This window comes from Nannospalax galili, unplaced genomic scaffold (genome assembly GCF_000622305.1).
Source record: "Nannospalax galili isolate Female #2095 unplaced genomic scaffold, S.galili_v1.0 scaffold128, whole genome shotgun sequence".
NCBI lineage: Eukaryota > Metazoa > Chordata > Mammalia > Rodentia > Spalacidae > Nannospalax > Nannospalax galili.
In genome coordinates, this window is record NW_008360322.1 from 4,181,887 (window position 1) to 4,201,559 (window position 19,673).

Sequence of the window (19,673 nt, forward strand, 5' to 3'; positions counted from 1 at the left end):
CCTGCCTCTGCCTCCCAAGTGCAAACATAATACTTATGAAAAAAAAATACAGCTTGGAACAAGATTAGGGAATTTGTTCCAAAGTCCATGATCAATGCCATTTGGAACTTAGTGAAGTCTCTGTCCAGGACTAGATCCCCCAAGCCTGTTGCCGCCCCCCCCCCCCCCCCCCGGTAGTATCTGTATTCCTTTTTTTAATTTTTAATGTATTAATTCTTTGAGAATTTCAAACAATGTATTTTGATTATATTCACCTCCTCCACCTCTCAAATCCATCCCCACCTCCCATCCTTGTACTCTTAAAACAAATAAAAAAACCCAAGTTCAATTTGTGCTGCTCAAATCCCCTGGAGTGTGGTTGATGCCCCCTGTATCATACCTTAAAGAAAACTGACTCTCCTCCCAGCTGCTATCAATGGCTAATATCTCCTCAGCTAGAGGTGGGGCTTTGTGCCCATCTTCCTGGACCATGATAGCATTTTTGTCAGACTTGAGCTTCTGTAGATCCAAGTCTAATCTTTATTTCATTTATTATTTTTATTTTAAGTGTGAGTGTATTGCCTGCATGTGTGTTAGGCGCACTGTGTTAAGTGCAATGCCCAAGGAGGTCAGAAGAGGGTGTCAGATTCCCCTGGAACTGGAGTTCGGATGGTTGTTAGCTGCCATGTGGGTGCTGGGAATCGAACCCAGGTCCTCTGCAACAGCAGCCAGTGTTCTTAACCTCTGAGCCATCTCTCCAGCCTCCCAAGTCTGACTTTTACCCTTTATATGTATGGGTTCTCCATTCAAGGTGGGAGCTGAGAATCAAAAATATCTGAAAAGCAAAGTGTTTCTGTACCAACAGAAGACCTTTCTTGTTATGGCCCACTAAATATAGTAAAACAGTATTTACATGGTGCTAGATATTATAATCCAAGGTGATTTAAGGTATACAGGAGGAGGCACACAGGTTATACACAAATTCAACTTACTGTTCCCATACTTTACAGATCAGTTTTATGAACTCTTAGTATCTGTAAGACTCTTTGTCTTCTGAAATGTATAATTTAAGGTAGTCAACAAGCTATAGTCAGAGATAAATCATTAAACTAAATACATAAGTATGTAAGTACAATATTTTATATAGAAGCACCACATGAAAAAGATAAATAAATTCAAGGCAACTGAATGTTTAAAGGCTATTAAGGCCAAAGGGATTTAACATTTTTGTTCTGGAATAAGAAGAGATATTTTAGAAGAATCATAGAATCAAATTAATTTACCTGATCTTCCTGTTATGAATCTTGAGACAAAAAAGTAATTTTAGCCCTAGCAAAGTCAGACAGCCCAATTCTTCCAGAGCATAGTAACACTGTACCCTAAAGTTTCTGCCCCTGGAGAATTAGAGGGGTACAGTGAAGCACCACACTTGATCACAGCCTAGGTGGCAACATAGCCTGTTTAGTTTTTCTGGCTAAATACGTATGGGCTAAGCAAAGATGGGAAACAGCAACTGAATGAAGAGAAACAAAACAAAACAAAACAAAAAACCCCCCAAAACCCACAAACTTAAACCCAATATATTTTACATATTTAGATTGGGGAGTTTGGAAGAAAAGCACATGAAAAAAACTAGAATATCATCAAACTGAAACAGACAAACTTCAATTTTCCAGGCAAAGGATACAAAGACGCCCACAAAGGTAGGATGAACAACCTTCCAGAGTTCTTTACTACAGTCACCTTCGGCAGCTGGATGTGCCGGCCCTTCTATATCCTTTGCTAGGTCTGACTTGTCCACATTTCCCAGTGCTTCAGAATGGCTTGTCAGTAACTTTCATCCTCTTAACTACTCCTTTTAGGTTCTTCACCATCCTCTTTCCCAAGTATTAAAATCTTGATTGTCAATTTGATGGGATTTAGAATCACTATGGAAACAAACCTCTGGTCATGCCTGAGGAATTTTCTACTTGAGGTTAACTGAGGTAGGAAGAGCCACCCTACATGTGTGCAGCAACACTCCATGGGCCAGAGACCTGGGCTGAATAAAAGAGAAAGGCTGTTGAGTGCAGGAGATGCTTCCTAACTGCAGACAATTGTGCCAGGCTGCCTCAGACTCCTGTCACCATGCCTTCCCTGCCACGACGGACCATATCCTTGAACTGTGAGCTATAGGATCCCTTCCTTAGGTTGTTTTTGTTAGGCATTTTATTTTGTCCCAGTAACAAACAACTAATTACAAGTGTGTAAAAGCATGTCCCTGTATCAAACTCTTAACTTTATAGTAGTCATAGTGGTTTTTCTTCTCTGACTGAACCTTATTACTTACAAAGAGGCCTATTCTCCAAGAACCTACTGTTAGGATTAAATGAAACTGTAGGTAAAGTATCAAATGGTAGCTAGCACAAAACAGTAGCATGATGAACTAATAATTTTCATGTTAATCCATAGATCTGAGATTACAAATTGGTGACATGTAGGGGACAACTAGTTTAATCAGAAAATTAAAACCAAAGTCAAAAATGAAGATAATGAACATTCAAATTCTGGATTTGCTGGGTACTCTGAAAAATCAATAGAACAGATATAAGTTATTTCATATTCCCATTTAATACTAACAGGCTTGGAAAAAAAGAGGAAAACCATGGTGTTTGTATATGTTGTACGTATGTGTTCATGGATTATGTACACATGTCTGTGTGGGTACTCATGTGCTCCATAGGGCAGAGGTTGACACTGGGTGTCTGTTATTTTTTGACACAAGGCTTCTCACTGAACCAGGAGCTTGCTGACTTGGTTAGGCTGGCTGGGCAACGAGTTCCAGGCATCTATCTCTGCACCTCCAGTACATGCCACCACACCCAACTTTTACAAGAATGTCGGGGGTCCAAATGCAGATCTTTTTGCTCACATGGTAGGTATTTTTCTGAGTCATCTCTCCAGCATCACCACAGTGATTTTATTAGTAATTGAGTGTAGTGCATGCCTGTAATCCCAGTACTAGTGCATGCCTGTAATCCCAGTACTAGTGAGGCTGGGGCAGGAAAAATGAGAGTTTGAGGTCTGCCTGGCTACATAGAAAGAAGACCTTATGTCAAGAAAAGTTAACAGGGTGTGGAGATGGCTCAATGGGCAAAGCACTTATAGTATAAATGTGGGGACCTGAGTTTGTACCTCTGGACCCCACATAAAGCTTCATGTGGTAATCCATGTCTGTAATCCTAGTGTTCCTATAGCAAGATGGGAGGCAGAAAAAGGAGAATCCCTGGAAACTAGCAGACCAGTTGGCCTGGTATACACAGCAACAAACAAGAGACCCTGTCTCAAAGCAGTTAGAAGGTGAAGACCAACACCTGAGGTTGTCCTCCAGTCTCCACATGCCCACTTAAACACATGCAAGTCATACACACACACACATTTTAGAAAATTAAATAAATAAAAGTGGGCACTTTAAGATGCTAAAAAGAGGACAACACGGCTCAGTTTTAGGTGCCATGAACACAGGGATGACTGGTAATTAATTTCTTTACCTATGTAGCAAACGTGACAGGTGTGTATCTTAGTTTGCCTTCCACTGCTGTGAAAAAACACTCTGACCAATACCAACTTGGAGAGGAAAGCGTTTATTTGGCTCACATCTCAAGAGTCACAGTTTATCACTAAGGGAGCACACAGTAGGAACTCAGGGCAGGAACCTGGAGGCAGGAGCTGGGGCACAGGCCATTGAGGACACTGCTTAGTGGCTTGCTCTCCTAGCCCATGCTCAGCCTGCTTTCTTATATAATATAGGCCTACGTGCCCAGGGGTGGCACTACCCACAGTGAGCTGTGTCTTCCCACACCACTCAAAAATCAAGAAAATACCCCACAGACATGGCCACAGGGCAGTCCAATGGAGGCAATTCCCCAACTGAGGCTCCCTCTACCCAGGTGTGTCAAGTTGACAACTAAAGCTATCCAGCAGTGTGGTAGATACATCACTGGATGAAACAGGCAAAATCTATTCTCATGAAGATAAAATTAAGTGGAAATAGATAAACAAATACATGAGTGGGCTGGGAGAGATGGCTCAGTGGTTAAGAGCACTGGCTGCTCTTGCAGAGGGACTTAGGTTTGGTTCCCAGCACCCACATGGCAGCTAACAACCATCTGTAACTCTAGTTCCAGGGGAATCAGATGCCCTCTTCTGACCTCTGTGGGCACTGTATGACACGGGTATACTTATATACATGCAGGCAATACACTCATACATGTAAAAATAATTAAATATTTTTAAAATGTCTTGTGACTTTCACAGGATAATTACATTATGAGGGTAAATAAAAATTTTCATGTTTAGCGGCTGGAGAGATGGTTGAGTGGTTAACAGCATTTGCTGTTCCAGAGGTCCTTGGTATGGCTCCCAGCACTCACATGGTCCAGGGGATCCAATCCCCCTCTTCTGGCCTCCATGGGCACTGTTCACATCTTGTGCACTTATATCAGGCAAAACATTAATACAAAATAAAAATAATTTTTTTTCATGTTCAATACATTCCTTTGGTCTAGCCTTAGTGTTATGTCAAAGAAAATAACTTCTTGTCTTCAAACAACAGACTAAGACACAATACCAAGATATTTTCATGCAGCTAACACTAGAAAACACTCGGGCTTGAATAATCTCTTAATGTCTAGTGACCCGAGAGGTAGGCACAGCAGTGTAAGAGACAGAATCAGGAAAGTGACAAAATATAGTCATTCTATAGTCAAGAATTGAGACAATTAGATAGGGTTTTTATACTGAAGATACCATAATGCTATTAAAAAAAAAAACAAAAAAAAAAACTACACGTAAGTCTAAGTCTTACCATGAGATTCAAGTCCAGCTCCCTGTGCCAGCCCATTATCATAGGACTAAAAAGAAAAACATTGTTTAGTTTAACAGAGAAATAATAACATTAATAATAAATAGCTGCCATTGAGTTAACTTTTTTTGCTCTCTTTTATATCTTCTAAAATAAGCACTTTCCCCAGAAAAGCAAACTAGGTATTTTTAATCTTCATGGTTTCTTATTTACCACATCAAACTGCTAAATGCATTCATAGTGGCACATTCTGAATACTGAGTGTTCAAAGACAGTAGTGCATAATCAATTTCTATCCAATAAAAATCTCCAACCCTTATTCCTCTTTCCTCCAAAGGAATACGCATTCAACGAAAATGCAAGGTTTTTACAGTCATACAACTTTATAGTCATAAAATAAATCCATTCTGAGACACTTTTGCCTTATTGAGGATGAGTGCCTGCCTAACTATCAATATCCCCACACTGTCCAAAATCAAAACAGCAACAGTAACATTTATCAAACTTTTAATTTTTGCAAAGACATTCTTAAACTTCAGGTTATTTGCATACAGAAAAAGCATCAAATCCTAGCAAATCATCTCTGATAAACATTTATGAAGACCGATATTGCTTTGTGAGGAATATTTTTAATTTTATTTATTATTTTTATTCTATATGTATAAGTGTATTGCCTACATGTAAGTGCACCCATGTCATGCAGTGCCTGCGGAGGTCAGAAGAGGGTGTCAGATCCCCTGGAACTAGAGTTATGGACGGTTGTTAGCCACTATGTGAGTGCTGGGAACCAAACACAGGTCCTCTCTAAGAGCAGCCAGTGCTCTTAACCACTGAGCCATCTCTCCAGCCCCTTTGTAAAGAAATATGAGGGAAGAAGAGGGGAGCTACTGTTAGGTTTAAGATTGATTAAAATCACTACCTAAGAGAAAGTCCATTCTAAGAGTGAAAATACAGGCAGTCATGGAATTACCATGGTGTAAAGAATAAAAAATGGTTCAGTAAGCACAGTACGTGAACTGAGCAACTGCACAACGTACAAGTTCTTTAGTTCACAAGCCATTAAATAAATAAAAACTGAGCATCAAGATCAATGACCAAGTATATTATCTTTTCCAGACTTTGCTAATAATTCATTACTGCCTCACTTCAGTCTGGTTATTATTCCTGTGGTCTGCTGTTGCTGAGCAGATCAAGGACAGCCCAGACTGAAAGAGCCAGGGAAAGGGTGTAGGTCAACTCGGCAGTGTTCAAAAGGCATAACTTCTGGAGAAGAAAGTTAAAAATGGAAGACAGGTCATTTAAGCATCAGATAGTAAAGAAAAACTCAAAAGGGTTTTGAAAAACCTAGAGGTCTGAGAAACAAGATTTCTTTTCTGTCAGAAAAAAATCACCGAACATGCAACCCTTTCTCCACCATTGAAAAGGACCACCTATTAAAGAAATCATACGCTGTTGCAATAAAAAGAGGGCAATTGTAAGCTCTAAATGCTTGTAAGAAAAAACAAAATCCACCAAATAAACAGACAAATCTATCTACACAGTAACTGTTAGATGAAAACACAGCAAATGAAATGAAAGTACTTCTTAGTATGGGAAAATCAGCCTGCATCTTCAAGGAACAGCCATAAAAGCAGAAAAAAACTTAATCTAGCACTCTAAACTCAACTGCACATCCTCAAACAAGCATTGGGAATATTAAAAGGATATTAAAAAGTTAACAACAGGGGATCTGGGGAGATGGCTAACTGTAAAGTGCCTGCTTTACAAGCATGAAGAACCGAGTTTGGATCTCCAGAATCCACATAAAAAGCTAAACTCAGTGGCTATAATTAACAGTGGAGTGGGGCTGTCAAGACAGGGAATCCTTGAGGCTTACTGACCAGCCAGCCTAACCTAAGTGATGAACTTTAGGTTCAGTGAGAGACATTGTGTCAGAAAATAAAGGTGGAGAGACTGAAGAAAGATATCCAGTGTCTACCTCAGCCTCTAGACATGTACATACACCTGTACTAACAAGTACATAACACCACGCAAACACACACATATAGAGACAGAGAGAGAGACACACACACACAGACACACGTACACACACACACACACACAGAGGCGAAATGAAAACAGAGCAAGCTGTAGCTGAGCAGCAGAGTGCTTGCTTAGCATGCAAAGGGACCTGGGATTCTAAGCACTGCTCCCACCACCATCAAAAGTGAAAATGCCATATAGAAAGTAGTTAAAATGAAAGATAAGCAAAAGAATATATAAAGTTGAAATACCTAAATCACAAAAAAACAAACACTAAATAGGGCTGAGGATGCAGCTCAGTGGTAGAGTGCTTGCCTAGCATGCAAGCATGCAAAAAAACCTAGGTTCACGCCCACCCCCCAACCCTGGGGATGAGTGGGATAAGACAGGATAAAGGCAAAATAATGGACTAGAACAATGGCCCCCAGGCTAAATCTGGCCAGGAGCCCAGAAATGTATAAACTTTGAGTGAAGAAAACAATCAGTCCCTCTCATTTAAAAGTACATTTTTTTAAGGGAAATAAAATACATACATGTCTTCTCATCAAACAGAAACACAGGAATGCTAAACCTTAAGTTAGTGAGAATGTTACCTCTAGTGAGTAAGACAGTAGTTAAGAAGGGGTGGAAGACAGGAAGGCAGTAGGTTATACTTCTTTCTATTATTATTATTTTTGGATAGTTCTGATATTCACAACCAGGTTAATGTTTCACACATTAAGTAACAAAATTCAACAACTTTTTTGTGTAGATGGGGAGTCTATGGAATGAATGTCTAAAACAGGAATTCAAACAAATAAATAAATCTAATGGTATTTCAAATAAATAGCTTTTTTAAATTTTTTTTTTTTTTTTTTGTCTTTTTGAGACAGGGTCTCCCTGTAGCCCTAGCTGTCCTGGAACTCACTATGCAGACCAGGCTGGCCTTGAACTCACAGAGATCCGCCTGCCTCTGCCTCCCAAGTGCTGAGACTACAGGCATGCACCACCATGCCCGGCTTATAAATAGCTTTCTTAAAGAGGGAAAATAGGGCTGGAGAGATGGCTCAGTGGTTAGGAGCACTGAGTACTCTTACAGAAGATGTTTGATTCCCAGCACCCACATGATGGCTAGCAACTGTTTGTAACTACAGTTCCAGGGGATCTGAAACCCTCTTCTGGCCTCCTGGACATTGCACGATACGGGGGCACTTACACACATGTGGCAATACACTCATACACATAAAATAAAAATTAATAAATAAGGTAATTTTTTAAAAAGAGGGAAAATAAATGGACCCTGTAGTATTAGATGAATAATTAAGAGTATTTGTACAGACTCTTTTTTTTTTTTAAGAAACAAGACAGGGTCTCCCATAGCCCCAGCTGGCCTAGAACTCAGTGTGTATACCAGGCTAGCCTTGTGATCTCACAAAGATCCATCTGCCTCTGCCTACCTCATGCTGTGATTAAGGCTTGCACCACCACGCCTGGTATCAAACTCAGGATTTTTAATATATAGACTAATAAAAACACACAGAAACATAAGCTGAGTTTGCATATGTATCAGGGGATAATCTATGCATGCTGATAAGAAAGTGTCTAGAAGCTACGATGTCCCAATATTAATACGCACACTTAGAACCCGATCCCTGTTTCCAAATGGCATCCTTCAATCAGGACCTGGGCTCCTTGAAGAAATGACTGATTTCAGGCCCGAGCCTAGGAAAAGTAAAAGCTGAACCTCAAGTATCTTGTAGCAGAAATCAAGAAAGTCCTCAAGAATGAAGGGTACTGAGCCTGACTGAAAATGTCCTCACTGGCCCAATCTGAGCATTAAAATATATAGTGTTCTAGTTTCATCTCTGTTGCTATGACAAAACACTCTGTTCAAAAGCAACTCAGAGGAGAAAATATTTTATTTTAGCTTACATGTTATAATCCATCACTGAGGGAAGTCAGGGCAGGAACTTAAGAAAGACCTTGAAGCAGAAAAGCAATGGTGCCACCCAGTAGGCTGGGCCCTCCTTTATCAATTAATAATCAAGACGGTCCCCCACAGGCCAATCTGATCTGGGAAATCCTCAGTCAAGACTTCCTTCTCAGATGATTCTAGGCTCAGTCAAGTTGACTGTTAAATCTACCAAAGGCAACACGATGGTAAAAGACTACAATCTATTGAATAAAGAATCCAGAGTCCATAGTAATATGAATAAGTGAAGAAATAAAGGCAGATAAAAAGTTTTTTCTAAGAGAATTTCTACTGATATTATTGTAGGATAAATATCAGGGCTGGAAACTCATCAGTGCATAATAAAACATAAATGGGGGGTGGGGAGGTGGCTCCATGGTTAACAGCACTTGCTGCTCTTGCAAAGGACCTGGGTTCAGTTACCAGTAGCAAAATGGTAGCTTACATCATCCTTAACTATAGTTCTAGGGGATTTGTTGCCCTCATCTGGTCTCTGTGGGCACTGTATACATGTGCTGCACATATACACAAGGAGACAAATAGTCAATACACATAAAATAATAAAACAAATCCTAAAAAAATTAAAATAAAGGTAAGGCATGGTGGCACACACCTTTAAATCCAGCACTCAGGAAGCAGAGGCAGGTAGTTCTCTGTGAGATCGAAGCCAGCCTGATCTACATAGTGAGTTTCAGGTCAGCTGGGCTACAGGGAGACCATGTCTCAAAACGGATGAGATAAAGGCTATTCCATTTCCATATATTTCATCATTAAATGCTTAATAATTATGAAAAGAAAAATGCTAGCTTTACAGACAAAAGTAGTATTTACCACTTAAGTCAAGTGAGCAGGAACAGGGAAAATTAATGTGGATCATCCAACCTCCTAACATGCTCCTTTCCTTTACCACTCCCCTCTAATCCCCCAATTCCCCCTTCTTCCTCCACCCTCCCTCCTTTGAACTCTACCTCAGTCCTGAGAGCTTGCTACATATTACAGATATAAACTCAGCTCATATCTCTTTTCCTTTTAAAAATCTCCAAGGTCTCTTTTTTTCTCAATTCACAAGCCCTTTAAAACCTCTGCACTATAAATTCAACAAAATCTGATGCATAGTTACAGTCAATTAAAAAACAATTCCATTCCTCTAGGAACAGACAGACTTTCATTTTGCAATAGTAAAATACTAGCTAAAGTGGAAATTACTAGCTTTGGCAATCTTAATCTATAAAAGCACAAACTTCATAGTGGGGAAGTAATAAACCTGGTAAACAGCACTTCAAAATATATTTCTCTAGGTTTATAGATAAGATGAAGACTTAGCTGAGACTAAGTTTTCCTTACCACTACTAAGAAAAAGAATGAACGACACTGTGTGAAAGCAACATTTCTAATTACTGTCTTTAAAATAAACCTAAAATTAAGAAAACACCCAAGAGTATTACATTTTAACCGTCAAGGAGTTCATTTGCTCTCAGATTTCTACGTGGTGTTCTGAGACACATCAATCTTATTGCCTTTACCTTCAAACCCTGGGGGAGGAGACAAGGCATACACTATATACTGTAGCCCTAATACACCAGCAATAACAACCTAACCAGGTTAATTTTATGAACTTACCATACTTCTCCTAATATAGCTGATGGCTTTCTTCACATCCATGCCTGACCAGTTGTTGAGCATGTAGCATATGCAGGAAGCGCAGTACACAAATCTCATGTCATTCTCACTGCCTTCAGGAACTGCACAGAAACTGAAAAGCACAGTAGCAGGATTTTGCATTAACACTGGACTCTTACCTCAAGGAAATCGGAACATATGCTTTGTATCTTTACTTAGAGAAACATCTACTATTGATTTAAAAACCATATTCTACTCCCACTCTATATTAGGACTATTAACTTGAGTAATAAATGACTTTTAAATCACCTCTCAGACGCAAAGTTCTGAGTCCTGGTCGTTATTTTACACTAAGATTATTCTGCTAAGATGCTACTATGTAGAGTCCATTACTTACTCCCAAAGAGGGAAGCTGTGACAGGGTAGCTTTCAATTAATGGCAGAAAAAGTAGCAAGGAAAACCTCACAACATGAGATAGTAAGAAATTCCTAAGCCCATGTTTATTTTGTGAAATTTCTTCTAAATGTGTAAATACAAATAACTATCAACGATCAATCCTATTATGCTTTGTTATCTATTTAGTTTTTAAGTGGTAATAGGGGTTACATATTTATATCTTTACAAAAAAAGAGACAGAAACAGGCATCAAGTATTTTCCAGACCTTAATGCTCAGAACATATCCAAATGACAATTTCTTCTACAAGTCTGCATCAATTTTTCCCTCACCAAGAGCAGTTGTGAAAACACTGACAAGAAAATGAAGATCCTACCGTGTACAGCAAAGCCACAGCAGGCCCTCTGTGGTCTTCTCCATAGACAGAGTCACCATTACTTTACCTCTTTACTAATTTTTAATCATCACCTAAACTCCCAAGTCTTCATACACAATGCACAAACCACAAAGCATCGCTGACATTAGCCTTTTGCTATCATGTAAATGTCACTACCACTATGCAATGTATATAATATTTAACATTGAACAAAAGTTCAAACTAAAGTTTATTCCAAATAGTATTTGTCTAGAAGGATAAATTAAAAATGCAGAGTTATGCTATTATAAAGTTATTAAAAAATAGATTACTTTTTCCATTAAGCATTTAACTATACATACAATAAACTTTATGTGGTTCCTTTCCTTTATATTACTGGGGCTCAAACCCAGGATCTTGCAATGCTACTTAAGCACTTTCTCTTGAGCTATATTTCCAGTCTAGGTAGTTCTAATATTTTAATTTTTTATTTATTTATATTTTGTGTGTAAGTACAATGACTGTGGAGGCCAAAAGAGGGCACCTAATGCCCTGGAACTGGAGTTGCAGACATGTGAGTGCTGGGAACTGAACCCCTGCTCTCTGCCAAGAGTAGCAATGCTCTTAATCATGGAGCCATCTCTCCAGCCCCGAGGTGGTTCTAACATAAGAATACAATCCTCTAAAGATCTACTGTGGTATTATATACAGTTTTTTAGTTCCAAAGTACTTTTTACTTGAACAAAGCAGTAACAGTGAATGATTCATACCTCCCATCTTCCAGCTGAAGTGCTCTTAAGCCTGCTAAGCAAGCTTCTTTATTTACTCGGCTTAAGTCATCTCCAAGAATAATTAAACAGGAAAGGCCAGTGTAGGTCATTGCTATATGTCCACTATCATAAGGATGAGCTGTTCCAGGATTCTAAATTAAAAATTAATATCATGTTAAATTAATAGATTGAAATTTGGGGCTGGGTGTGGTGGATCATGCCTTTAAGTCAGCACTCAGCAGAGGTAGGCAGATCTCTCATAAGTTTGAGGTCAGCCTGGTCTACATAGCAAGTTCCAGGCTAGGCAAGACAATATAACGACACCCTGTCTCAGAAACAACAACAACAAATAATTGAAACCTTAAAACTTACTTCATGAACTAGTTTGGTATGTGGTTTAAAGAAATGCTGCTTATACCAATTTTTACAGACATCCAATTGAAGTAAAACAAGCATTACACAAGAATGACTTATGATACTAGGAAGTTATACACTAAGGTTTTGGTTAGAATAGACTTCTATAATCACTGTGAGATTAAACCCTTGGTCTATTTACTGCCTTGCTTTTTTTTTTTTTTTCCTCACCTGGGAAAAAGGAGATATTAGTACCTCACAGGGTTATTGTGAGGATTAAATAACCCTAAAAATACGTCCTCTTAATGATGTAAGGACAAAGCCAAGTGCTAAATGGGTTTTCAAATACCAGCTCCTTAATCCCATGATTTTCTTACACACTGACCTGTGTTTCCTCACTGAGTAAATCTGCACAACATTCGATACCCTTTAACTCTGAACCTACCCACAAGTGAACCTTTACATACACTTCTTTTATTATCTCACAAAAACACCAAACCAATTTTCATCTTGACACCTTTCATTCTAAATTCCTCCTTAGAACTCAACCTCTAATTCTCTTGGCTACTCTTTCTTTCACATTTATAATAAATAGGCTTCTTGGAACACCTATAACATATTTCAGTTTGGGGTATTTAAACTAAACACCTGCTACATGGTAGCAGAATGGTAGAGAATTCAAACATGATTAAATAAGAACCTTAACATTTAAGGGCAGAAGAGACAAAGAGACATCTGATCACATAACTACAATATAAAATAGACTGTTCAAGTTGTCATGAAGGTAATATAGTAATTAAAAAAGAAGCTATTTTACTTATATACTATACCAGAAAACCTTTGTCTTCAGATTTTCTAGTGCTCGTTTCTCTCATAAACTCTATGCTTCCACCCTCTACGACAATCTCTTGAAGGCCTATGTGATTACACTTGGAGTCTCTAGTTCCTGTTACCACAGAAATTCAGATGATGGTAACACATGGAGTTGAGACTTGGCTCCTCAGAGGATGGTAGGGTTCAAGTCAATCAAGGGCTAAAAATGGGTTTCATAAGAATCTGAACCAAGGGCAAAAACTTAATTCTTAAGGGATACTTTAATTCTTGGTATTTTAAAAATGTATAAGGAATCAGGTGCAGTGGTACATACTATAGTGCCAGCTACTTGGTAGGCTTGAGTGCAGGATTTTAGGCAATATGGCAAGACTGTCTCTTAACCACTGAGCCATCTCTCCAGCCCTAGGCCACTTTTTAAACAAATGATGAAAGGGGCTAGGGATGTGGCTCACTGGTAGAGCCTGGAATGCTAGAGGCCCCGAGTGCCAAATCCATCACTGCAAAAAGAAAGAAAGAAAAAACAAAAGATAAAACTTTTCTCCACTTTCTACTGGTAATTTTGTGCACAAATGGAATGCCTACAACACTTGCTCTGGGCCTGTTTCTTTCAAGAAAAAGCCTTCAGTTTGTTAGGACTTTTTACACTGGCATGGCTGTTTGAAAAGACTGCTATAGAAGTCATTAATCATTCTCTGGGGCTTCAGTCCTGGCCTGGAAAATAGCTTTCTCTTTCATTACTAAGAAATGAGAACTGAGTGAAGTCCTTCTGTAACACAGGAAGAGAAAGCAAGTGTGAAAGTACTTGAATGCTTTATTTCCAATTTCTCCAGGAAATCAATAACAACTTTTAGACACATACAAAGGCAGCAATAATAAGAGATAATTTTCCATAGCAACGGAAATATATATGCATATATATGTACAAATCTTCCAGAAATGGGACTAAAGGTTTCCTTTAAGATATTTCTGTTTATAGTTTACATTATCAGATAGTATCCAGCATACTGAAATCTAGAAAGCTGGTTCTTTTCTAAATAATATCGTCATTTTCTTTCTCATTAAAATCTCCTTTCTTCCACCTTCTGACCCAAAGATAACTAACCTTGGATGGATTGAATGGAATACCCAGGTATGAAGAGCCTCGGAAACCACAGCGATTTAGATTTGATCCTAGGAAACAAAACATGCTTATTTAAAATACACTATTTTTGTACAGACACTAAGACAGTTTAGATACGCAATCTTTCAGAAATAGAGTAGTTTAGCAGCAATGCTCCATCTCCTTTGTATGTACTGTGTATGCACATGAGTATGAGGGTACATGTACTTGTGAGTGCTCTCTATTTTTTGAGACAGGGTCTCTCAGTGAAACTAAAGCTCACTGCTTCAGCTAGGCTGACTGGCCAGTGAGCTCCTAGGATTCACCTGTTTCCACCATCCAAGAGCTTGGGTTAGAGGCATGCACAGCCATGCTTGGCTTTTACATGGGTGCTAGGGATCTGAACTGATGTCCTCTTGCTTTCCCAGAAAGTGCACTTATCCAATGAGCTCCTTTTTCTCCATTCTTATGCTAGATAATGTTGAATGTTCACCAGAAAACAGAAGCCCAGAGGCAACACATTCAAGATAACAGTTAACACAACAGGGTTAAGAATCCTACTTTCCCATCTAGTGTCTGTTACCTTTACTCACTTGCTTCTTGATGTATGAGTAAGCTAAAGGTGTAAACTGTTCTGAAGTCACAGAGTATTTTAGTATTAGATAGACTTTGTTCTAAGTTCTTGGCTTGGAAATATGCAGAATACTGTAAGGGGTTTATTATAAATTATATTATTATTTATGGTTTATTATAGCTATTAGAAAAACAGCACAAAAAATGTCAGAAATAAAAACCTATTGAGTTGATTTAAAAACAGGCTTTGATGTCATGAACTCTCAGACTTATTATGACTGGCATATTACCAAATCACATTCTGCTTCTTCAAAGTAAGCACTGTACTAAGCCTTTTATCCCTTGATATTCTTAGAGTAGTAGCTTATACATTCTTTGAAGAACTTGGGAACTACTAAATTAAAAGTTTCCCACAAATCATTTTCTTCCTATTGGTAACAAATTTAGTGATGATGGCTTTCTTATCTTTGCTAAAGACTTAAATTGCTAAGTTATTCAAGATTTTCCAAAGAATAACCAAATCATAAAACTACTCCATATCCTCTAAGTAAAATGTATCTGAGAATGACTTCAATACATTCAAATAAGAGAAAGGTCATATGCACCGAAATATCTACTGTAGTGTAATGGAGAAAATACATTATACTGATTAAAAAAGTAATTATTGGGGGCAGGAGAGATGGCTCAGTGGTTAAGAGCACTGGCTGCTCTTACAGAGGTCCTGGATTCAGTTCCCAGCACTCACATGGTGGCTAAAAAAACATATGCAACTCCAGTTCCAGGGGTTCAGATTCTCTCTCTGTCCTCCACAGGCATTGCACATGGGTGTACTTACATACATGCAGGCCAAACACTCATGCACATAAAAAAAAAATTTAAAATTAGCAAAATTAATAGTAACACATGAATCTGTATCTGAACAAGAAAAAAGAGACACAGAAATATGTGCATTATTTATAATTAACAGAGACTAGAATAGACAAAATCACAATTGTGTGGGATGCTAGCAATAAAGATTTTTGTCCTCTGTTTTAGTCACTGTTGACAAACAATCACCACAAATGTAGGACCTTAAGAAACTTACCATCTCATTATTTCAGATCAGAAGTCCAACACACGACTCACAGGTTAAAACCGAAGTGTTGGCAGGGCCACATTAGTTATTGGAGGCTCTATAGGAACAATCTGCCTCTAAGCTCGTTCATGTTGTTGGCAGAATGAAGTTTCTGGTAACTGTGGGACTGGTGTCTCAGTTTCTTTGCTGGCTATTGGCTAGGAACTCTCCTTGGCTCCTAAAGCCTCTCTTGTACAAAAGAGAAAGAGCCATATATGACACTCAAAACCCTTTTTATACCAGAGAGCCAGTTACAGCACTCAAATCCTTTCATCATTAGTCTCCTTCTGGCTTTCTCTTTTCTGCTCTCTTTCATTACATTTTCTATGACTGGCCTTCTGCTGTTCATATGATTATACTGAGTCCATATACACAGGTGGTAGTGGTGTGTGTGTGTGTATCACTTATGGGTAATCTGCATTTTAAGATCAGGTGATCAGTATAACCTTAACAGTTATCTGTAAAGTCCCACAGCAGCACCTGATGTCTGACTGAAAAATGAAAGAACAGGAATCTCTGGGGTGGGTTCAACAGAAATGAACACCCCTCCCCCCAGCTGGATACCTTTACCCTTTCATCATCACTTTGACTCACTTTCAGCATGGGTAAGAAGCAGTGTCAAAATGAGTATTTCCTTATATAATGTGAACTTTGAATATTATTTTCCTCTTCTCTCTCCCCTTTTAAAGGGTAGTCTTCTAAGCTATCAACTGCTGATATTTCTCTGTAAGAATCACATTTCTACAAAAGAAAGCTCTAACTCCATCTTTTGAATTTGGGTCTATACTCTCTTTAGGAAGCCCTTACTCATTTCCCTGATACAGGCAGGTGTATAGTATGGGCTCAATAAAATGTTTGTTTCTAATTAAAATATAATTTCCTTATAGATAGGTGAATAATGGCATTCGTTTGCTTGTTTTTAAGTTTTAGCTGGGTTAAATTAATAACTTTTCAGGGTTGGAGAGATGGCTCATCAGTTAAGAGCATTGACTGCTCTTGCAGGGGACCCAGGTTCAATTCCCAGCACACACTTGGCAGCTAACAACCAACCGTAACTCCAGTTCCAGGGGATGTGATGCCCTCCATGGGCACTGCACAAAATGGGTGCACCTGCCTACATGCAGGCAATGTACTCTTATACATAAAAGTAAAATATAACTTCTCTGAGAAGCAGTAGTAGAAATACTGATGCTCAAAAATAGTACAATAAAGTTAGGAGACTTGGGCATGGACATGTGGAATCAAACTCAATATGTTATTCTTCCTGGAACTGTGCTCTATAGGCAAGTAACACCTGAGTCAGTTTCTTCTGTCTATCTATCTGAGATAGGATCTCATCTAACTTAGGCTGGCTTTGAACTTGCTATGCACCAAGGTCTTGAACTCCTGATCCTCCTGTCCCTACTTCTGTGATAAGATCACAGACATGACCACCATGCCTAGTGAAGTTTCTTCACTTCCCAACTACGAACAGTAACATTTTGCAGCAGTACGTTGCAGGGTTCTTATAACGTGGTTAGGTTGTTCTTTAGCACAGTAACCAAGGCTTAGAAACAGTAACTATTTAAACCCTCCAATTATACATTATCAAAAGTGAAATAGGAAGAAATTTAAAGTTTTTGGTAATTTTTCAAGAAAATTTCTTTTAAAATAGTGTCCTTTTTCATTAAGGAGAGTGCACACTGTCACATGAAAAATCCATTTACAATCCTTTTTAAAAAATATATTTTATTTATTATTTTTATTATGTGTATGAATGTAATACCTACATGTAGGTAGGTGCACCCCTGTTGTACAATGCTCGAGGAGGTCAGAAGGTGTCAGATCCCTTGGAATGGGAGTTATGAATGGTTGTCAGCTGTCATGTGGGTGTTGGTAATTGAATCTGGGTTCTCTCCAAGAGCAGCCAGTGCTCTTAACCACTGAGTCATCGCTCCAGCCCCCCCATTTACAATCTTAAGAGTCAGTCACAGGATATGGAAGACAACATAGTATTTCCTGCCCTCTTCTGAACTATGTCCACTACTGAAGCTAGATTAAAAACAAAACAAAACAAAACAACAAAACGTTTATTTCAGAATGAACAACAGCAAGAAAAAAGATCTTAATGTTGTGTATGGAAAGTTTACTAACATTAAACTTAGGACCCTGGAAAAACTACTCATTAATAAACTGATTATCAACCATACACCAGTTTTTAAAATGCTGTTCATTAAGAGAACATTTTCAGCACTTCTAAGTTCATTAATAGTACTCTTCTAGTTTTTGTCAAGACTTGTCTGCTATTGGTATTTCCTTTATAATTCTAGAAGCTTACTATTTCATTATATTCAAGGATAAATACAACTTATTCCAAATTTACAAGTATACTCCAGGTTAAGTTTAAGCTTCTTTGAAGGTTATTAACAGCACCACCTAGTAGCATCACCTATTTAGCATCAGCAAAACAAACGGGAAGTTCTTTGCATAGTCTGCCCACCAGAATCAGTTGCAGAACTCGGCAAAATAGAGATACTTCTTGGGTCCTATCCCAAGCCTATTTAAAGCCATGAATGTGGTGCCTGGATACTCAGGCTTTAAGTTAAAACAATTTGATGACTGGATCTTCTACTTTTAGAGCCATGAAGACGACCTAGTTTATATTACAATGGAAATAGTTTAGATTATAACAGATCAGAAGAATCCAAGTAAATTAAGAAAAATAAAAATTGAGTAGATGAAGGAAGCAGTAAACATGAAAATTTAATTACTTATGTAACACACATACGTATGTTTACGATTGAGTATGGAGGGTTTTTTTTTGGGGGGGGGTGTCTTTTTGAGTCAGGGTCTCCCTGTATCCCCAGCTGGGCTGGAACTCAGAGACCCACCTGTGTCTGCCTCCCAAGTGCTGGGATTAAAGGCATGCTCCATCATGTCCAGCCTGAATGTAGGGGTTTTATCAAATCAGAGAGCATACTTAGGGTGTCTGCTTATAGAGTAAACTAACTTTTGCCTGATAATTGGTAGTATCTCACTAAGTTCAAAATACACACCAATTACATGACAAGCAAAAGTACATTTAGATAGCCTTAAAAAACAAGTGTTGAGCTGGTAATGGTGGCATACACCTTTAATCCCAGCAAACAGAAGGCAGAGGCAGATGGAGTTCTGTGAAGTCGAGGCCAGCCTGGTCAACACAGCAAGTTCTAAACCTGCTGGGACTATAGGGGAGACACTGTCTCAAAAACAAAAAAAAAAAAACAAATTGGGGGGTGGAGGGATAAGATTGATTAAGGGCACTGACTGCTCTTGCAGAGGACCTGGGTTTGATTTCCAGTACCCACACAGCGGCTACAAACCATCCTTAACTCCAGTTCTAGGGGAATCCAAAGCCCTCTTCTGACCTCCATGGCACTGAATGACAATGGTGCACTCACATACATGCAGGCAATGTACTCATACACATAAAATAAAAATAATAAATATTAAAAAAACAAAACTGAAGATGCTGAAGACATGGCTCAGCAGTTAAGAGCACTGGTTGCTTGCTCTAACAGAAGACGTGGGTTCAGTTCCCAGCATCCATATGCCTAACCACTGTTCGGAACTCCAGTTACAGGGAATCTAAAGGTCCTCTTCTGACCTTTGCAGGCATTACACAACATGGGTGCACTTACATACATGCAAGCAATACACTCATACACATAAAATATATACATATATATAAACAAAATGAAAAGGAGATGAAAAGCAAAATGAAAAATCTGCTAAAAAAAAGGAA

At 38.6% G+C, this 19,673-nt stretch overlaps 1 protein-coding gene across 1 annotated transcript in view; it reads right to left on the minus strand.

Moving 5' to 3' along the window:
* Positions 1-19,673, minus strand: part of Pggt1b (protein geranylgeranyltransferase type I subunit beta) — a 46,075-nt gene that overhangs the window by 12,193 nt on the left and 14,209 nt on the right. The window contains exons 3-6 of the mRNA XM_008825257.2: positions 14,227-14,294; positions 11,937-12,088; positions 10,416-10,548; positions 4,826-4,871 (exon numbers count right to left, since the gene is read on the minus strand). Coding sequence (XP_008823479.1) covers positions 4,826-4,871; positions 10,416-10,548; positions 11,937-12,088; positions 14,227-14,294 — 399 coding nt within the window. The remainder of the gene's footprint in view (positions 1-4,825; positions 4,872-10,415; positions 10,549-11,936; positions 12,089-14,226; positions 14,295-19,673) is intronic.